Source organism: Homalodisca vitripennis, chromosome 7 (genome assembly GCF_021130785.1).
Source record: "Homalodisca vitripennis isolate AUS2020 chromosome 7, UT_GWSS_2.1, whole genome shotgun sequence".
NCBI lineage: Eukaryota > Metazoa > Arthropoda > Insecta > Hemiptera > Cicadellidae > Homalodisca > Homalodisca vitripennis.
In genome coordinates, this window is record NC_060213.1 from 23,109,933 (window position 1) to 23,133,116 (window position 23,184).

The window sequence follows — 23,184 nt, forward strand, 5'->3', positions numbered from 1 at the left end:
ATCCAAAAAGTTATGGGCACTTTATCAATTGGTGTCAAATTCTACAAATCGTGAAATGTCTGTGATATACTGAACACTTATTTTATACTGTTTATAAACAATATAAAACACTAATTATATTGAAAACGATTTATCCACTGAAAAAGAGGTTATCTGAAACACGAACTCACAGCAAACAAAGCACGAACTCACAGCGAACAAAGCAATACACAAGCCAGCTGATATCCTGACTTCAGCTGATACGTCATAGAAAGTGATGTTGCATTATTCATTACAAAAAAAAAAACATAGAGTATCAAAGTTTACTACCGTACATCGTTATAATCTATAACTATCCCAGATTGCGTATATCGCAAATTAGGTGCATTTGGATCATTTATGTAGCCAGTAAACGCGACTTATCAACGGTCCGACATATCGGACGTCGGAGTTTATGGCCTAAACTGCGATGTCCGATATTTCGGACCGCGGAGTTTTTAGCCTAAACTACGATGTCCGATATGTCGGACCGCGGAGTGCAAAGGGTTAACAGTATTATACCGCGTTTTCGGATTTCAGTGTAGGCTTTGGGGAATTGGGATTGTGATTTAGGTTGACAACTGAAACTCACCTTCTTTCTCGACCCCATTCCTCGATCCTATCCCTTTCTCTAACACTATGATGAATCATTTACTCAAAGACAGTTAGTTTGGCAATAGTAAAATCTGAGCATTCCTTTAAAACCAAAACCAGAACCTCGTTTAGAACATTGCAGTTGTATGAACCCTGGAACGATCCTAGCCAATAGTATGCTGAGTTATCCACGGCAAATAAACTCTTGTAGAGAATTCAAGCCCCCCTGCCGCAGATTTCCTTACAAGCTGGCCAATAAACTTAGTTGAGATATATATTTAAAAGAACAATTTTTGTACAAAGCACAGTCCTTTCGCCAATTCTTAGACAACTTGACTAAATTTTAAAATGAAACTGTTTTGATAAATAAATATATTCACAATAAACTTACCTGAGAACTCGTAAATTTCATTTTCTGTGACACCCTTCAGGAGAACGTAGGTCCTGACAGAAGGTGGCAGTTTGCTCATATCATACTCTAAGTTAAATGGCTCCTGTAACATGATATAAGTTGAATTGTGCCTACAGAAATTTAATATAATTTTAGTTTCAGATCATGAAATTTTTTGTAACTGATAAAAAATAAATGCTCAATATAAAAAATAAGAATGTTTAAAAAATATAATTTGTAAGCTTTGTCAATGTTGCACTGGTTTGGTCATATACAGTTAAAAAATTTAATAATTATAAGATATATAATTAATTAAAATAAATTTAAATTACCAAACCATTATTATGTCAAGCTCTTTTTAGCGCACACATCTGTAAATAATACCACCATAATGCTATTTAAATATATAATTTTAATTATACAGAGTGTCAACGATAATCTTTCAAGGAATAATGAGTTAGCTAATGTATAGTTCAAACAACAAAACATGACCTTGGTAAAAATTGACCTTGGTATTTCCAAGATATCGACACTTTTTTAGAAATCACCAAAATTGATACTTTGCATTAATATTTCATGTTGAACTGGTGGTGAATTTGGTGAGAGACACTCAACTTTGAAATTTTAAAACATTGATCAGGTTTTTACAAAAGGAAGACTGGGAACCTGTCTATAATTTTACGGCTGCGGAGGAAAGATTTTCAAAATTCTATGATTAAAAAAATGTTATTTAAATATTTCATGTCCATTAAAAAAATTAAAAATAATCAAAAACAAAAAAGAAATAACTGGATTACAAAATGAATTTTAGTATCCAGAGAACATTTTAAAAGACTGTCAAAATAAACCAACTATTCTAAAAATAACAATGATCTTGAATTTGATAAACATTACAGGAAAATTTATCCTAAAGTAATAAAAGCAGCAAAATCTTATAACATCCAAAAACATATTAAAAATTTTGATATTTCTAAAACGGTATGGGAATTTATAATTGACAAAAATAAAACAAAGTCATATCAACATCAGATTGAACTGAAAGAAGGAAATAAGTTATATAGTAAACCGACCAATGTGGCTAACGTTTTTTGCGAGTACTTTGATATTGTCACAAATATTGTCTGATATACTTAAGCAGTTACCAAAACACGTTCACACCGGGTAAACAGTGGTCCTATATTTTTTTTGCTTTGTCCCCTGTAACCACAATGGATGTTTAGGTGGTCATAAAAAGAAAAAGGTCTGCAGATGTTCTATGTGTGGCTGTTAAAACAATGCTATGATACATTTTTTGAACCTATTACAGCAGCTTTAAATCTGTTCTTTGCTGAAGGGAAATTTTCATCTTTTTTGAAACTAGCTAAAATCATTCCTATTTTCAAAACCGGTGATTTCTTAAAATCAAGCAATTACAGACCTATATCTATTTTGCCAAATCAAGCAATTACAGACCTATATCTATTTTGCCACCATTGAGTAAAGTTTTTGAGAAGTTATTTTTTAATCAGTTAATACATTTTCTGGATAAAAACTAAATATTAGCAAAACGACAGTTTGGTTTCAGAAAGGGATTGATTACCATTGACACAATCAATAGTCAAATTGAAATTGTAACTGAATGCTTAGAGGCACATGATACAGTACTTAGTGTATTTCTGGACATGTCAACGGCTTTTGATAAAGTAGATCACGCAATTCTATTTGATAAGTTGTATAATTATGGAATTAGAGGAATCCTCCTAAATTGGCTGTAATCCTATCCCTCTGATTGTAGTCAGCAAGTTCAGGTTTTGGGTGAATAGTCCCGATTATCCGAGTTAAAGTATCGGGTTTCACAGGGTTCAATCCTTGGAACAAATATTATTTTATTTTTGCTACATGTAAATGACGTTAATGATGTTATATAGAAGGCTAAATCAAAAGCCCTAGTAGAACTACCAGCTTACATGGAATTTAATAGTTGTATTCAGTATCTTGAAAAAATATATTTGGTGACCAAAAAATCCAAATCAACCAACATGGTATTTAATAGCAAGAAAATTTTAAATAAATACTACCATCGGAAATGATTGGTGACAAAATCATTGGTTGAAACATATCCCACTAAATCCCTCGGTATCAACTCGACTGTTTTCTGTCCTCTGTCTTGTTTTCTTTGTTTACTGACATTGCCTGTGATGTATATGCTTGAGATGAGCATATTCTGTCATTTCAGTTGCACACTGCTGCAGGGCAGGGATGTCCATGGTTATAATACAAGAGCAAGAGAAAATTACTCAATTAATTAGTTGCTCAATGCAGGCTACAGCTTCATAGCCATCTCCCATCTGAGATGGGTGTCAGAATTATAGATTGTTTACAAAAAAAAAATAAAATTCATCATAAATGAAGCAAAATTTAAAAAAGTGTTTGAAAGAATATTTAACAGCAAACGCATTTTATTTCGTGAGTGAGTTCCTAGAACACAGCAACCAACGTAAGTCAGAGCTAAAAGATGTGGGAGCTGAATGAAGGGTGATGTGAAAGATTTTAAAATATGTGTAGTTATGAAATTTATTCAATAAATTTCATATTTTTGTACTTCTATCCTTTAGTTTTAATTTTTTATTTAAAATGTTTTATACATGACGAAGCTTATTGGCAGAAAAATAGAATTAGTGATGCATGTCCTACAATTTTATATAATGGTTAAATTATGAAATAAAGGATTATTGATTGAAATGCTGGGTGGCATCAAAAGTGCTGCCAAAGCCCACACTGATGGCCAGGGGCATTTCGAATTGGTACTTTCCCAATCTCAGATCACCTGCTAGATCGTCCAACAAGATCTGACATTGGAAAAGTGCTTGTAAAGGTTATCTTAAACTTTGGATATTTACGATAGTCCAATCTAAACCTAATTATATCGCATAATAACAAGAAGTAGATGGGGACAGAGTGGCCTACTTCTCGTCAACATCACTTCCTTTTGGGAGGCAGAAAAATAGAACCAATCATTATAATGATATGTAATTTTTACAGTAAGTCAAATAAAGTCCCTTCTTTCTAATAATGTACTTTATTAGGTCCCCAATAAGAAAAACTGTTCCAAAAAAGTGGGCTCCGGATAATACGAAAGCATTTTACTTTTAATTAAAATCATAATGGGTATTGAAATGTCATATACTACATGAAATATCAATATAGAATAGCGTCTAGAATTTTGTGATTTTCAAGAGAGTGTGAATATCTCGGTAACGTTGCAACTTTTACCAAGGTCTTTTGTAATTTATACCAGTCAGTAACTGACTTTAACCCCTACAAAATTATGTTGACCTTTGTAACTCTCTGTATAGTTATTTATCAGTGTGTTAATCTACCACCAACAACGATAAACAGGAAGTGAAATGCTTACATCTGATGAGGTAACAGGAAGACAGCCAGGGGGTGGGGGAAGTCGACACGTCCATACCGGATCAATGTCCTCGGTACTGTACATTGGCGATGATGTTGATCGCTCTGGGAGTGATGATGTATTGGTCACTGTGTCTAAGTCAAATGGACAGTTACTGATATCCTGCAACAGATAAGGTTTGTGATTTGAGCCAATGTAACTTTCAGAAAAGAATTTGTGAAACATAACTCATTCTGAGCTGTGACTGGGTGAGTATTTCAGAGAGTCGAGAAACTTTCTGTGTGAATTTGAATACTTAAAATATGCTTAATTCATACATGACTTTTTTGTATTCTAATTTTACGTGTTTGTCTAATCTAAGTATAATCTAAAATAATTCCCAAAAACTACTGGTTTTTAAATAATTGATATTTAATCTAACAGCAATATCTGTGTATGTATAATATTTATAAAATGACTCCATTATAATATAAAAATATAATTTACCCTAAAATTAATATTTCATTACTTGTGTAGCTTTATATATAATTCTTAACAAAAACAGGAATGCTATGAAATTCTATAAATTCTTTTTACAAAGGTAAATCTTGGCAGGACGTTAAAAATAAATCTTTAAGTGACCTCATGACAATTAAAAAATGGATGGACCAAAATGTTTTATCTTTTAACGTCTCAAAAACTAAATTTAAGCCCATTTCTCTTACATCAAATTCAGATTACAACTTATATACATAATTGTATAATTAAATAACAATGTATAACTATAACAATGCGTGTACCTGTAATAAAATCGAGAAAGTGTCGTCATACAAATATTTGGGTGTTGTGTTTAATTTTCTAATAAAATAGATAGATCTTATAAATTTTCTAAACAAGGCAAGAAAACATATATTTGCTTTTAGGCAGTTAAATGGCATCCTGCATTTTGAAGAAACTAAAACGACGTATTATGCTTATGTACAATCCCTCTTTTCTTATTGCATTTTATCTTGGGAGAGAGGGTGCTTTTTCTTCACACATTAAAAGTTTAGCTATAGTTCAGAAATCTATACTGAAAGCTGGTTTTGCAAAGTATAGAAGACATCCCTCTTATTTATTATTTAAAGAAACTGGAATTATGCCCACTAAAAAATTGTTTATTAAAGTCTTCTATGTGTATTGATATTTACACAATTTTTGGCTCACTTTTTTCTAACATTCCGCATTTTTATAACACAAATATGCAAATATAGTCGGAACTAACACTATTCAACAACACAAATCATTTCCGACAACAAACAGTTGTTATTTAGCAGATATTCTAATCATTTTAGAAATGTCAAGCTGTTTGATTCTCCCTCTCTTGAGGTTTTTAAGAAAAACATTAAGGATTGTTGAGTCTTATCAGCAGTGGGGGGGTGCCAAGTCTAACTGACTGACAGGATTGTTGAGTGGGGGGGCCAAGTCACTTACCTATGTTGACTACAGATGGACATAGACTAACTGACTGACAGGATTGTTGAGTGGGAGGGGGGGGCCAAGTCACTTACCTCTGTTGACTACAGATGGACATAGACTAACTGACTGACAGGATTGTTGAGTGGGGGGGGCCAAGTCACTTACCTCTGTTGACTACAGATGGACATAGACTAACTGACTGACAGGATTGTTGAGTGGGGGGGGGGCCAAGTCACTTACCTCTGTTGACTACAGATGGACATAGACTAACTGACTGACAGGATTGTTGAGTGGGGGGGGGGCAAGTCACTTACCTCTGTTGACTACAGATGGACATAGACTAACTGACTGACAGGATTGTTGAGTGGGGGGGGGGCAAGTCACTTACCTCTGTTGACTACAGATGGACATAGACTAACTGACTGACAGGATTGTTGAGTGGGGGGGGGGGGGCCAAGTCACTTACCTCTGTTGACTACAGATGGACATAGACTAACTGACTGACAGGATTGTTGAGTGGGGGGGGGGGGCCAAGTCACTTACCTCTGTTGACTACAGATGGACATAGACTAAACTGACTGACAGGATTGTTGAGTGGGGGGGGGCCAAGTCACTTACCTCTGTTGACTACAGATGGACATAGACTGACTGACAGAATTGTTGATGGACTTATGTTGCAGATGACTGACAGGATTGTTGAGTGGGGGGCCAAGTCACTTACCTCTGTTGACTACAGATGGACATAGACTAACTGACTGACAGGATTGTCCCCTCCCCTCTCCAAACTTAACATGGAAATTCCATTTCCACTAAGCTATTATTCTATTGTTATTAATTTTTGTTTGCTCATTATTTTGATTTCCTTCATTTATTTCTTTTACATTTATTATTGCTAATTAAAAAATTCTTCAATCATATCCATAATTTATTCTGAGATTACTTCTTTTATTAACACTGTATCAAATTAATCCAGACACTACTCATGATAAAAATCCTGAACCTAAAGTCTTCAACTTGAGTCTACGCACAGGCCATTAAGGCCTATGTAGGCTCTTTTCCCATGTATTCTTATTTATATCGAAATTAGGAAGCAAAATAATTCTAATCGTAAATACCGTTTCACTAGAGAATTTTTAAAATATTGATTATCATTCTTAATCTCTATATATGGATTTTATTTCCTTTGAGATACATGATTTTTTTCTATTATTTAGAATTAAATTATTTAATGTAAACTATTTTGAATTATTATATTATCATTTGTTACCCAAATGCTACATTTGTTTTCTTCTTTAATATAAAATATTTACTTTTGTATGTATGTTCAGTAATTTATGGATTAAATGTGATTTTGATTTGATTGTTATAGCCACTTTAGCTGGCTGCATACAGACAAATGATTGCTGTATGATCAGCTGATCACCACTTCCCTCTCACTGGTGGAAGCAATGGGCCATACTCCAAAGGCTGAGTTTGGGATAGTGTAGTGTCTCATGTGGCGTCCCTGGGCCGAGCACATTCTGCTCTCCCTCTCATAACGAATAACTGAATGTTGTCTCATTATGAGGTGTGCAATTTGTCCCCTCACCCACGTTTAAATGTAGTAGTGCTGTGAGTGTCTTATTCTCCACGCTCCCCTCCTCTACTCTTAAGTTCACTGCCATGAGACTCAATCGGCCAGACTATGTGGACGACCCTGAGACAATACTTTCTGGAGGAGGCGAACCAGACTCTTGTGCCGAACCGTGTGGCAGATGAAGACAACTTCAGTGAGTTGGCAGTACTGCACTATACAACTCTTTAACCTCTCTCTCCTACACACAAAGCGTTTTAATTTAATGCTGTAACTTTAACCCATTTAATAACAATTGTTTTTGTCCTTCGAGCCAGATTTAACTCTACTTTTATTAATACAATAATTGTCTAGCCCATTCACTTTAGTCCTTCAAACCGAATTATCTCTATACAAATTCAAGGTAATTGGTAATTTTCATGTTAAAATTACAATGTCTGTAAAAACCAATTTATATTTTAATTAGAAAACAAACATCATTAAAGTTATTAATTTATTCTTTAAGAAAGTATGTTAAATTATTCAAAAGGTGTGTTATTTATATAAATTATTAGTTAGTATACAATTGGTTCCATGAGTATGCCACATCAAAATACCTCTTTGAGAAGATATTTTTCATCCATTACACTCTCTAACTGTTTCTGTTTATTACGTCCCGTTCTATTAGTGTATTTCCAGAATTTTTTATGGCCTCAAGTTTCTTGATTGTTAGTTTTATTTTTCTTCTACTTTCATTCATTTCATGTTTCTCCACTTTTGGATCCTGAAAATAAATTAACATTAATACTGCAAAAATTATTTACGAAAGACATTGTGAGTTGACATGATTGGTCAATCTCATAATACACAACGTTCTAAGAGATCAATTAGACTTAAAAATCCAAGCTCACATATCTATATTTCATTTACCCCAAGATAACACACAACTTGGATGAGGAAACTGTTTTTTGGTTATTTTATTTTAAAAGGTTTACAATGTGCTACAAACAGGGTGACAATTAAACTATCACTATGCAATTTGATTGAGAAACCAAACGGACAAACTTTTGATATGTATATCTTATTTTCATGTATGATTTGTTTGTAAGGAATAGAAAAAGTTCAAATTCACTATTTCACAATAAGAAATTTGATATTACCAAAAGATCTCACTTAACTTAAAAATGTATAAAGTATTTTTCCAAATACTTGAAAAATACAATTGGCTGAGCGCTAGCAGTCACTACACTATGTATATAGTATATATAGATATCATTTGTGTTGTTGGAAAATTTCATTTGGGTCTATCTGTTTGTTATCGCACAGTGTCCCAAAAACAAACTAACCAACAAGACTTAAAATTTTGCATGTAACTTTATTTATATATTAACAATAAGTTGGATGATGCATGTCACTCCATGAGGTTTGGTAAAGAATTATCAAATTTTTTCATTAATCTTGCAAGTAACCTTGATGAAGAGAAAATAACAAAATAAATAAATTTGTACACAAACCGAGTACAAGCAAATGAGATTTTAACATGTGGAATTTTTATTTATAGAGTAAGGAGAGTAAGATAATAAAGTAGACAGTCAATATTCAAAGTCCATGACAAGATTAGATTTCAGAGCACTCTTGCACTGTAGTAGTACTCTCCCTAGCTCACCGGAACTTTTAAGATTTAAACACTGCTTTGAAACCTCTTGTGAATGTTGGGTTTAGCAACAAAGTTGCTCAAAATGAACTCTTTACATCTTTTTGACATCAGACACCCAGATTACAAAATTAGTTAAAGTATTTTCATTGTCTTATCAGATGCTAAGCACGGTCGAGAAACCAAGTTTTCTACACATAACTTAGCTATGATGGGAAGGAATCAATATTGAGTTTAGCTCCAGTTCATCTTACTCTTAGTACAGCGTCTGAAATCTGACACAATCACAGATTTGACTCTTAGAATCTGGAGTCACGTTTGTTTAAAAAGATAAAAAAAAAAAAAAAAAAAAAAAAAAAAAAAAAAAAAAAAAAGACTGGGACATTTGGGGTCATTTGATTAGAACTAGAAATGTATGCTCCTAAATTCACAAGACAAAATATAAAACCAGTAAAATATTTGTTTAAATTTTTGATTTTTTTTACTCCTTGGCCAAGGAATGAAATAAAAAGTACCAGATACATGCCTACTTCTGTTTAAAACTATCATAGGGATCCATCATACTACATCATAGATGTGAAAACTAAGAATGCTATGCCAATCTATTTTGAAATTAGTGTGTCAAGCCGTGGGTAATAGCTAGTAATCAATCAAATAAAAACACTTTAAGAATCCATACCATTTTGTATTTGAAGTTGGTCTTATTACAGCATTCTCACAAGGAGAAACATTTTTCTGTCACTGATGAATTATAATTACTAACAGTTTCAATAATAAGTGTTTAGGTTTTTATTAAGTGCATGTTTATAGAGTTAGCGAACTTGACAAACAACATGTAGGTTGTGATTCCTGACTTAGGCGTGCCACATCGCTTTGGTAACATTTGTTTATTTTAAACCTAGTTTGTAATTATGTATTAGGTTAGTTCTTTACCTGAAGAAGAGATCAGATTGCAGATTTCGAAACGTAGTGTTATGATTTCTTGTTTCACTAAACGATGGCAAATGTCCGGAAAAATCCTGTTTCCTTCGTAATCCTTCCATCGCCAAAAATAACATTTCAAACAAAGAAATGATCAGCTTAACAAACAGGAACTATTTTTTTTATAGTTTGATTATTTTTATTGTTTGTAGTCTAATCAACGCACGTTTTATCTCAGAAACTCTTAAAATTCATTCCCTCAGAAGATGTTGCGTTAACTAATCTGAATTGTCATTCTTTATTTCTCCTTCTCTGAATGATAACTGATGACTTCTTCAACAATATGTCTGATAGATTCCTGTACACTTTACTAAGTTAACTAATCTGAATTCATTCTTTATTTCTCCTTCTCTGAATGATAACTGATAAGAATCATTTATTCCATTGAATAAGAATCATTTTATTCCATTGATCTGTTTACAGAAATAGGACAAGTCATTTTAAAATTTACATACATTGTTAGAGCTAAAAATTACATTAACACAAAAGTGTTGTAAAAAGTTCACATGAAATTTAAGTAATGTAGCAATAAATAAAAGTAATTATAGTTAGTTATAAACTAAAACCTAACATTAATATGGCAATTCATGAATTCCTCAATGCTGTAAAAAGGATTTTTCACTAGCCAATCATATAACTTTTTTTTTAAATATTTTAAAGGAAACAAGTCTCGCATCATCAGGCAGCTTATTAAAAAAAATTATAAAATTTAATTTAAACGAGCTTTTAGTTTTAGCTAGTCTGTGAGGCAATATATATCAATCTTATTCCTTCCCCTAGTGTTGTATTGATGGATCTCCTGTCTTGTATGAAAAACATTCAAATTAGATTTTGTATACAATAAAACTTGAAAAATATAAAGATTTACTATTGTGGGAATTTGAAATTGTACAAAAAGAGGTTTGCAGTGTTCAAGTGGGTTGGCTCCTCCAATATTACGAACAGCCTTTTTCTGTAGCACAAGAATGTCAATGACATGTGAAGAATGACCCCATACAAGTAGACCATACAATATGTGCGACTGAAAAAGTCCAAAATATGCCAATCTTAAATACTCTGGACTAACAAAACTTTTGAGTTTCCAAAGTAAGTAATTTACTCTAGAGATTTTGTTACAGACAGTATCTATATGAGTTGACCAGTTTAATTTTGAGTCTACATTAATTCCTAGGAGCTTGACCGATACCAAATTGATTTCCTGTTTGAGGCTTAAAGTAATACACTGTGTTTTATCCCAAATTGCATGCTAGCTTATTCGCTGCAAACCATTCATAAGCCCTTTTCTCAGATTGTTGGGTAATTTGTGCCAAACAGTCTAAATTATGATGACTAGAAAGTAAGGTGGTATCATCAGCGTAAATCACTGAATGAGTATTGAGGTTTTTAGGAAGATCATTAATATAAAACGATAAAGAACAAAGGCCCAAGAATAGAACCCTGTGGAACACCAGTTTCCACGGTTTTCATTCTGAGAGCATTTTATTCCTGACACACACATATTGCAATCTATTGGAAAGATATAACTTAATAAGTCTTAAAGCACAATCACCAACACCGTAAAATGCAAGCTTATCAAGAAGAACATCAACAAGGACACTGTCAAATGCTTTACTGAGGTCACATAAAACTAAATGAAGAGGAATCCTTTTTTTTCAAAAGCCTCTAGGGTATGATCAAATTATGTATAATACAGCCGAAGTTGTAGATCTTCCCTGGCGGAAGCCATATATTGACTATTTGAAATTAAATTATGAAACTCAAAATAGCCATTCAGCTGGTTGTACATAATTGATTCAAAAATTTTAGAAAATATAGGGACAATTGAGATTGGACGATAATTATGTACACAATTTTTGTCACCTTTCTTAAACACTGGAGTAACTTTTGACACCTTTAGTAAAGGTGAAAAAAATCCCCTCATTCATGCAGTTATTTTAAAATTATCGCTAGGGGTTCACTTATAAATTCAATAGTTACTTTTAATAATGAAATTCGACAACAATAATAGTATTGATGACTTCTTCAACAATATGTCTTGATAGATTTCCTGTACACTTTACTAAGTTAACTAATCTGAATTGTCATTCTTTATTTCTCCTTCTCTGAATGATAACTGATGACTTCTTCAACAATATGTCTGATAGATTCCTGTACACTTTACTAAGTTAACTAATCTGAATTGTCATTCTTTATTTCTCCTTCTCTGAATGATAACTGATGACTTCTTCAACAATATGTCTGATAGATTCCTGTACACTTTACTAAGTTAACTAATCTGAATTCATTCTTTATTTCTCCTTCTCTGAATGATAACTGATGACTTCTTCAACAATATGTCTGATAGATTCCTGTACACTTTACTAAGTTAACTAATCTGAATTGTCATTCTTTATTTCTCCTTCTCTGAATGATAACTGATGACTTCTTCAACAATATGTCTGATAGATTCCTGTACACTTTACTATGTAATCAGTAAAAATTGATAATTTTCCTTTATATTGTAATCTTCAATTAGAGTTATTTGTTCACCAATTTCCAAATGGCTTGTATTCCTACAAGCTATGGCTTGAAGTTATAGTTTATTTTCTCACACATATAACAATGAGCTCTGTTGACGAAAAGATTTCATTTTTAATACGCCAAGCCAATCAGCTTTTGCCTCTGATGTCAATTTAAGACTTTCTTTGTGAGATGAAATATTGATCAACCCAAGCTGAATCCAGGTTATGCTCAATTGACTCAGCAGTATCAGTCACCACTCGTGATGTTCGGTTCCTTTTTTACTACTTAAGCTTTCAGCTTAGGAGTTTTGCTTATCACAACAGCTTCTATTTGTTTCTTTTTACTGCTCTAAATCTTTCTTAATTTTCTGAAAACAGATGTTTTTTATTCAACATAGACACTAGATTAGGCCCTAGGCCTATCAGTTTTCTATATTAATAAATGTAATGTAATATGTAAGAATGATTGAAGTCTAAAGTCTAACTCGATGGCATAATAAAACTATTAAGCTCTGACTAAGGATCTAATTACGGTTATAGTATGAGACACATAATTGCAAGCCTGGCAGTATGGGCAGTCACCGTACCCCACTTCCCCCTCATCTAGCAGATTTGTCACATCATCATATCAGCTGATTCTCAATATGATGATTGGAGTTTAGAGGTTTGAAATAGCAAATCAGAGGTTGTGGATTTACTGAATGGTTTGCATTTAGTATAAGGCAGTGTGGTTGATTTTATATTTTTCTTGCAACACTTTTTCTCTTGCTTCTTGATGTTGTTTAGAGAGCCATGAGATGTTACCTTCGAGATTAAGGCAGCTGTTTGACTCCTTGGACATCTCGAGGGCAGTGGTGATTTTCATGTGTCAGAAATTATAAATATTCTTTAAAATGAGATTTTATTTCCCAAGACAGCTTTAGTTTTTATAAAAGAATAAATAATTTTTCTAAATGTATTTGCTTTTTATTGATTGACCTGAAAGTAGTCCCACAGACCAAGTGTTAGGAATACCACAGTACTTAGGATTTTCTTAGTCTGGGATCATTGACTTCAAGAAGACAACAAGTGAGTGCAGTCAATCATAACTGGTGATGTAGACTGCCTTGACCTTCTGGCTAAAGTTGATTTCAGAGTGCCAACATCCACCCACAAAAATGACACCTTTTTTTGTGTCTGCAGTTCAATATCATACTTACATAATAGTTGCATGCCAAGCCTCTATAGAACTGGAAATTATATAAATAAATCACAAAATTTCTTTCTCTGGAGTGTAAAGTCCCTTAAGCTTTTATTTTTAAAGTAAATATTTGTTGATATTGATTTATTTGTTATGTTTTTATTATTGCTTGATTTATGATCATTGTTATATTTATAGTTTTTTATATGACTTTGTTGTTTTTATTATTATTTTTACTCATGCTTCATGTATGATTATTGTTACTTGTTTCAGTTGAACGTTTTCCTTAAATTTTATAAGATCTCATTATGTATTGCCATCTTGTACATTATTATCTGTTGCATAATGGTGTTTACTGGGTACTTTGGGATTATACCGACCACACCAGTATGAAGAACACAAAAATATATATTTATAGAAACAAACATGATAGAACGAAAAAACAACTCTTTAATTAATTACAAAATTACAAACTTACAACAATTATATCAATTGTTAATGGGGTCAGATTCCGTTATATGCCCCCAACGCTTAAACTTTTTTCAATGAACTTAGAACGTTATAAAACGATGTATCTGAGTAACAGAACTAACATACCATCAATCAACAAGCATTTCCAGGTATTGTGATCGGTATTGTTGTCGCTGTTATCTTATCTTTCTCGAGAATCCCGATTACGGCAGCCCGCGCGGCATCACATGATTATTTAAGTTTTTGCAAGGTACATAATTGCTTTTCCATTACAATGCAATTTATATTTCTGATCAGCCCCTCTAGAATTTGATATTTTACTGATAGGTACTATCTCGAGAGATGTTTTTCTTTCGTTGACATCAGCGCTGATGGCCGGAGGCACTCGCATTTTGGGTGGCAGAGTGTGATCAAGAATAAAAACAAGTTTTGTGTGTTTTTTTCAATAGAGTTTAGTTTTTGTTTGGTAATGTTTGTTTTTGTTGAATTTTTGTGTTTGGAGAAATGTAGGGGTAAAACACGGAATTACAACAAAGCGACGCACCAGCTGAACGGGCGGCGAGACTCTGCAATCACGTTATCTACTAGACCGCTTGACTTTGACCTCTTTCTGAGGATGGGGAGGGGTTTGCAATAAGGCAATTCCTGTTTTATATTGACAAAATATTGTTCTACGCTAATCTAGTAATCAGTAGGACTAGAAGCAAAATGTCAAATAACGATTCATGTCTGGGTGTGGTCGGTATAATCCCAAAGTACCGTTTACTGTGAATAAATAAATAATTTAAAACAGCGTTGCGAATTCAGAGTTAAATCTAGCTAAGTGTATCAAAGTAGCTGATGAACGTGGTTGGAGACAACCAACTGACGTAGCCTAACCAGCTCTGACACCACATGCTCCTCAGAAATTCCAGCAGAGTTTTGAAATGTTATGATCATACTTTATGAAATCACACTTTTAAGCTTGCTAAAGTAAGGTTGAGAATGTTGAATGCCTATGTTATTGGTCTAATCAAGTATAGTAGTATGATTGGGAGTGCCGATGGCCGAGTGGTCTAAGATGTTGGACTTTCAGTCTGAGTTAGAGATAGCGCTGGTTCAAATCCTGTCTGTGACCGTTGCACTTTTTATCAGTACCATCGACCTTGTACTGTACTGACTCTCCCCCTTATTCTGTTTGATAAGATCCTGGCACAGGACAGTGGCCCATAAGGACGGGCAGAATAAGGCGTAAAAGGAGCTATCAGCTTCTCCTTTAAAATATTTTTAAAAAAAATTATAACAGGACCCGGTTTTTATGTTGATTAATATAATCATTGATACTTAATATTTATAGTTCAAATATGAGTATATTAACATATCTATAGTCATAACAACAATTGTATTTGAAATTAAAATAATTAATATAATACACATAATGACAATCTTGGGTAGGGTACGATAAGCGGACCCAGTTTTTTATATCAAAGAATGTACAGTCAAACCTCGATATAACGAACCTCAAGGGACCGGACTGAAAATTCGTTATATCAAGTATTTTGTTATAATGAGGTTCGTTATATTAAGGTAGGTTAGGTACCATTTCGCTACATCGAGGTTCACAGACCATCGGCTTGGTCATGAAATCGTATGCTGTACTATACTTAAATAGTGTGTAAAACGAAATGAAAATGCATTTAATAGGAACAATGAAACTTTATTTTTATTTTTTTGTTTCAATTAAGAATACAGTATATAAACAGAAAAACTGTAATACAGTAGATATGTACTTTGAAAACACATTAAAAGAAAATTGAAAATCAAAGATGACCTGAACAAAACTTAAAAATCTTACGCTACAAATAGTAAAAAATACAGTACTCGTTCTGTACAGTATTACTAAACTGGAAATTATGAATTGTTAAAGTTTAAATGGCCTAATCTGCATTTTGTGTTTCAATGGCATCATTATTGTGTAGATTTCTTGTGTAGGAGGCTGGTCTGAATTGTCCTCCTGAGTTGTGACAGGGAATCCACTCTTCTTGAAACTATTACAAATTGTAGTTTCTGTAACTTTACTCCACGCTTTTGTTGTCATCCACATGGAGTCCAAGATATTGATATTTGTAGGTAAACGGCTTTCCATGTTTCTAAGGAACTGTTGTACGACCTCTTTTCTATAATTTACTTTAAAACTTCGGATAATGCCCTGGTCAAGTGGTTGCAGTTTGGAGGTTGTATTTGGAGGAAGATACTCGACCTAAATGTTACTCAGCTTATGAATGTGTCCATGAGCCGTGCAGTTATCAATGAAGATGAGAATTTTCTTATTTTTCTTATTCATATCTTTGTTAACACTTTGAAGCCATGCCCTCAAAGCGTCACAATTCATCCAAGCCTTTGTATTCGCCATGTAGTCTATAGGAAGTTCAATCACGTTTTAAAACAACGTGGTTTTTTTCGCTTTTCCAATTACTAAAGGCTTTAATTTATGAGTCTCTGTGCAGTTTGCTCCCAGGATAACTGTTAAACGATGTTTATTATTTTTTACACCATTGCATTTATCACTCTTAAATGACAATGTTTTGTCAGGTAAACTTTTGAAAAACAATCAAATTTCATCTGCGTTATAGATGTTTTCTGGTTCATATCCATCGGTTAGCTCGGGAAGGTTATCTTTCCACTTAGTACAAACACCTTCATCGACTTTTGCACTTTCACCGCACACTTTTCAAAAAATAAGTTCATTTAGTTTTTTAAAGTTTTGCAACCATCCATTGCTAGCTCGGAAGTTCTCATGTTCCAGTTCAAAAGCAAACTGTTGGGCTTTTTCTTGAAGTATAAGTCCTTTTATTGCAATATTTTTGACTCGGCACTGCTTCAACCAATCAAGCACACACTCCTCTACGTCCTTCAGCTCACACGACCTTATATTTCTGATTTTGGAACACAGTACACTTCCGTCATCGAACTTCTCTTTCTTTTTTAAAATTGTAGCTAAAGTGCTGGGCGGAATGCCAAATTCTTTCACAATGTCCAATTTTTTTCATCGGATTGTCTTCAACGCATTTGATAATTATTCGTTTACACTCTACGCTTATAGCGCGCCATTTCATTTTGTTATTAGCGTCCATCGTCACTAAACTACTGTAACTTAATTCCGAAGCACCACACAATCCAATCCAAACTTTCCATGACAACTGAATAAACTCGTCTAGCAGTTCAGACCGGACTGGCTGTGACTAAGCTTTCATGTCTAGACACGATTGTTTGTTTGTTGTCCTTTGTTACCGTTACGACGTTTGTTTACATTCGTTATAACAAGGTGTAGTCGTGGAAAATTCGTTATATAGAGGTGAATTTTGATACAAGAGGTTCTAACAACAAAAAATTCACTACCTATACCGTGGGTGATTTATTTTTTCCAGGATTACTACAAATTCGTTATATCAAGGTTGTACCTCTACATGCTTTATTCATTATGTAGAGGTGAAATTTGCATTGATTCTTATGGAGACATCTAGGGGATTTAAAAAAATTCGTTATATCAAGGAATTTGTTATATTGAGGTTTGACTGTAATCATTGATACCTAATATACGCATCTCAAATCCTAGACTATCAATCGATATAAAAGTATCTATGGTCCTCAATAACAATCATATATTTTAAATTAAAACATGAATGTAATATTTACAGTGATCAAACAAATTATTATAACCAAAATTAGGAAAACTGAAGACCACCATATTTGCTCCTCTCTCAGTTACAGTTGTTTCTCTCCCACAAATTTCACATAATGGTAATTCTAAGCAATATATGGGTCAACCTCGATGTTTCTCATATTACAATATAATGTTCCAATAGTCAATTAGAAAAGGAAATGACTAGAATTTCTTGCCGGAAAGCAGTTATAGGGAGCAGGCAACCGCCAGACGGTCATATATTGCTTAGAGTTACCTATTAGTGATCAGGGGCACTGACGTGATCTGGGCTTCAAATTTGGAACTACTCGAGTTAATTTTTTTTCTAAAAGAGCAAGCAGCGCGAAGCGCTGCGCAGCGGGCAGGCATCGTGCGTGATCCTTTTTTTTTATTAAAAATGTCTGATAAATTGTTATTTAATATTACAATATAATGTAGGTAATGTATGTAAAACAATTTTAAACACATAATTACATGCTGGAAAGCAAAGTAAACCAATATAATCCGCCCAATACAAAATATCCGTAAAAATCTGGTAAAGGAATCTGTGTCATTCCTTTGGCCTGAATCAATTCAGTATATACGAAGATCACGCACGATGCTTGCCCGCTGCGCAGCGCATCGCGCTGCTTGCTCTTTTAGAGGAAAAATTAACTCGAGTAGTTCTAAATTTGAAGCCCAGATCACGTCAGTGCCCCTGATCACTAATAGGTAATTCTCGCGGTTGCCTGCTCCCTATAACTGCTTTACAGCAAGAAATTCTAGTCATTTCCTTTTCTAATTGACTATTGGAACATTATATTGTAATATGAGAAAAATCGAGGTTGACCCATATATTGCTTAGAATTACCCACATAATGGGTTTTTCAGCAAGAGTCCAACATGTTGAAGCCACGAAAAACATGTCTTAACTTAAAAAGCAATGTCGTGTAGTTTTCCACGCCTTTTTTAATAACTAAAATTACTTATGTAAAATTTAAATACTACCCTACTTGTATTATTTGAAAGTGTTTACAGCTGTTGATATAGATTATTTATGTTAATAGTTCAATATAATTAATCATTATTGATTGATTATATCAATGGTTATGATTAAGTAATATCGATTGCCAATTTCGATATAAAAACCAGGTCCCTTATCGTACCCTACCCACAATCTCATAAATAATAAAGGAGCTGCCACAAGGCTTTGGTATGATTTGTTTATTTTAATCTAGTTTGTAATTATGTATTAGTTTAATAATTTACCTGAAGAAGAGATCAGATTGCAGATCTCGAAAAGTAGTGTTGCTATTTTTTTTTATTTCACTAAACGATGGCAAATGTCCAAAAAAAATCCTGTTTCCTTCACAAAGTAGCTATGCTGATCAAACAATTAGTTTGACTTGTTATATAAAATTAGTCACTGTAGCATCCATCATAGGATCAAATGAAAATAAAAGTAGGAAAGGATAATATGTATAAATAAATTAATTATAGGTTAGACCTGTCTAATAATAGCGAAAATAAGTGTTATTACATAAAAATTATATTTAAATATAGTCGTACCTGTAAAATATACAAATTTATACTAAAAAGACGGAATGCTTTAACTAATGAATAATTTGTTTTATTAATAACAATATAGAGTTTTAAATATGTAACAACATAACCAACAATTTCCAGTCTATCACACCACCGTGAAGCTAGCGTCACTTTATTGTGAGGACCGTTAAGTTATCGTTCATCTATATTCTGTGCCTCAATGTTGCAGTTCTCAATCTGAAGGCGCTGACAAAAATTCAAAAACAGATAAAATGTATAAAACTAATTATTAAAAAGCGATCTTTAACAAAATCTACACCGTTTTTCGTATTTAATATTTACCACATAGGTTTCCCCTTAAATTTATAATAAATAAAAATCCCAAATATAAAAACTCAACCGTAGAAAATGTATCGTTAAACGAGCGCTTTCGATTAAAACTCGCTCATAAAACTAAACCAAACAAGTGCCCGCAATGAAATATTGTACAAAGGTGTTCTGTAAGCTGAATTGTAATATACAAACGTCATAAAGATGATGTTGACTTTTTGGAAAATTTTAAATACGAAAAACTGTGTAGATTTTGCGAAATATCGCTTTTTAATAATTAGTTTTATACATTTTATCTCAGTTTTTGAATTTTAGCCAGCGCCCTCAGACTGAGTACTGCAAACATTGACGCACAGAATACAGATGGACGATAACTTCACGGTCTGGACGATAAAGTGACGCTAAGGCCAGCCAACAGACAAAAAGAAGAAAAAAATAGCTTCACGTTAGTTCTTCCACTGACAACATTACTGTCGTCTGTCACAGTGACATTGACTGTGCCGACTGGCCGACTGCCGGTGAAACTCAAACAAACATGGTCAATATGAGGATTCCAACTCAATACCTAATCCAGGAACATTTCAAGTAATTTGAAACAAGTTCATCATGCGAAATTAACTGTGGAATTCAGGATATTTGATTTTGAAGTCTTGGTTAGTTCTACATATTCTTTAGTGTTTAGATCAGCAGGATTCCCTTCTGTTTTTACAAGATGTGTTCCCTCTGTCTATATCAATAATTATATAGAATCCGTACTCTGTGGGCAATTTCACACCGCTTATTTATGGACGACTAGGCCTAAGTAATATTAGACCTAAAAACCAGACAGGTCAGGCGAATCTCGATTGATTTATTTATTTCCTCCAAAGAAACAAGCTAGGTTATCCTATGCCAATATAGGTTATGTAAACCCATATAAAATAGATGTATCGCTACCGTAAACTACGGTACAAGACCTATAAAATTGCAAACCTGATCATTTGGTTTAATTATTTATTAATAATGTAAAGATATCTCAGTTACAAATATTAATAGTAGCATTAACGAAAGAAACATACTATCATACTTTTCTAGGGAAGGATACGATAAGCGGACCTGGTTTTTTATATCGATATTGACAAACGATATTACTCAATTATAACTTTCGATATAACTAACCACCTATTTTTTAACAATGACTTGTATCAACTATAAACACTTTTTCATCTGATAAACGTATTTTCTTCTCGTGGAGGACTGTGAAACAAAGTTTAAAAAGTGGCATATCAGCCCACCTGTTTGCAGATCATCTCTGTGAGTATTTGTGCAGAAGGGAAGTACGGTTTTCTAGAGAAGATGCCTCTCTCGGTTCATCATCGCTACACAGGAGAAAATATATTAATAATTATGCATATTTTGTATTTGCTGTTGTAAATGATTTTTATGTTGTTATCATTTCATTATTATTTATGAGATTTTCCTATTTCCAGTTCTAATTGTTTGTTTAACCCTTTCCATCCCAGCGTCCGGTTTTCCGGACGTTCGAAAAACATCGCAAAAATCCCCGCGTCCGGTTTTCCGGACGTTCGAAAAACATCGCAAAAATCCCGGCGTCCGGTTTTCCGGACGTTAAGAAAAAAAAAATTTTTTTAATGTTTATTAACTCGGAATATTTATATAAATTATATATAAATGTTCGCAATAACATATTACCGTTATAAAAACATCGATTTATTACGCTATAATGTTTTATTATTGACAACTTATTTACTTCTTTGTCTTAGTGTTGTGTCATCAACTGTGTTGAATTTTATCAGCTGTATTTGTTGGGTTTCATTCCAGCTTGTTGTTGAGAGGGGTAATAACATAAGTATTACAAGTAAACCAAAAATGATAAGGGAGTACAATGACTTTATGGGAGGGATTGATGGAAATGATCAGATGCTATATCATTATTTCAATGAAAGAAAAACCATCAAATTTTGGAAGAAACTTACATTTAATAATTTCTAGAATGCTCTTAAATTTATATACATTGTACAAAAACAACACAGATAATCCTGTAAGTAGGCTTCAATACATATCAAACTTGGTTGGTGAATTGACAGTTAAATAGGCACATGGGAGAGGAGTAGGCCTAGGTACTCATCAAAATGAAGCCAGTAATGCAAACAACGGTGGTACAAAATCATTTTTTGAAAAAAATACCAGAAAATAAAGAAAAAAAACTGCTGTGTGTGCAGTGCAAAAAGTACAAGAACTGGAAGGAAAAAGAAACAAGTTTACTTTTATTTGTGTTAACTGCAAAAAGGGCCTGCACACTAAATGTTATCCTTTCCATAGATGTTTGTAAACAAAAACAAAATTTTATTGACTCGGATGGTAATTTTTTAGTTTTTATTTTGTTAGGATTAGGAGTTTTTTTTTTTAGTTAAAAATATGAAATAATTCATTGTTTGCCTATTGACATTCAATATATTTGGTTAGAACTATATGTTATGTAGAAGTGGAACATGATATGCCATATTGTTGTTATAACTGGGGAAAACTCCGAACTACAGTGATTTAAAAAAAATCCAGAACTTTTTTATTTCTCAACATATCAGTGTGAAGTATGGATTTTTTTGAAGACTGTTAAATGTGGTTTTGTAAAGTGTTATCAATCTTGGTTAAATAATTTTTTTATGCCCATCCACAACGCAACAAAGTAAAAAAAATCCTCAAAATATTTTTTAGTAAGTACATATTATTAAAAAAAGTTATTGTAAATATTTGCATGTCGTTTTATATTTTATTTTATAGTATATATAACATATTTAGGAAGCTAATAACACTTAAACTACTAAAATTGCTTCATAAATAAATTTTTTATGGGTTTTCTAGTAAAATACGACAAAATGAACTAAAAGAGCCTGGGATTTTTGGGTATGTCATTAGTAAAAATACTTAGGATTTTTGGAACAAATTAAAAAAAAGTGTCTGGGATGGAAAGGGTTAATCGTTAGAGCTCATTTATTATTTATAAGATTATCACTATATGCATTGTATTAGTTGTTTTAATTTAAAATATGATTGTGATTATGGCTATGGATATGTTGATATGATTTACAAACGCGTATTCGATAAATGAATATTAAGTATTGATGATTGTACTAATCGATATAAAAAACCGGGTTCGCTTATCGTACTCTACCCCTTTTCTATACTCTTGCAAAGTTGAAACAATATATCTCGGGCCTAAGTACATTAAATAAAGTTTATTTTCCACAACCTAGGCTTGCAATATGTCTTGTATTATAGTGTAAGGTAAATGTTTACTTTAGCCACTTCACAATATTTGTTCTACTTTCAAAAGGAAAATGCTTAAATAGTAAATTATGAAGTATAATAGTTAATGTATTTTTAAAAAGAAAATGTTTAAAATGTAAATTATAAAAATAGATAGACTTGAATAAGCAGCTTACACTGGTCATTCGATTGTTTTAATTGAACGTTT

General features: G+C 32.9%; 2 protein-coding genes across 7 annotated transcripts in view; one reads left to right on the forward strand and one right to left on the reverse strand.

Annotated features, from left to right (window-relative positions):
* LOC124367006 overlaps nucleotides 1-19,546 on the reverse strand; it is a 65,501-nt gene extending 45,955 nt beyond the window's left edge. Inside the window, exons 1-4 of one of the 3 annotated variants that reach the window (XM_046823666.1) lie at nucleotides 19,404-19,546; nucleotides 8,004-8,170; nucleotides 4,398-4,559; nucleotides 1,004-1,106 (exon numbers count right to left, since the gene is read on the reverse strand). In XM_046823666.1, the coding sequence (XP_046679622.1) occupies nucleotides 1,004-1,106; nucleotides 4,398-4,559; nucleotides 8,004-8,030 (292 nt within the window). In that variant the 5' untranslated portion in view covers nucleotides 8,031-8,170; nucleotides 19,404-19,546. The other 2 variants (XM_046823667.1, XM_046823668.1) reach the window with 2 other exon arrangements.
* A 645-nt stretch (nucleotides 19,547-20,191) lies between these two features.
* LOC124367007 overlaps nucleotides 20,192-23,184 on the forward strand; it is an 82,132-nt gene continuing 79,139 nt past the window's right edge. For all 4 annotated transcript variants that reach the window (XM_046823669.1, XM_046823672.1, XM_046823670.1 and 1 more), the window contains exon 1: nucleotides 20,192-20,362. The gene's annotated coding sequence lies outside the window, so the exon portion shown is untranslated. The remainder of the gene's footprint in view (nucleotides 20,363-23,184) is intronic.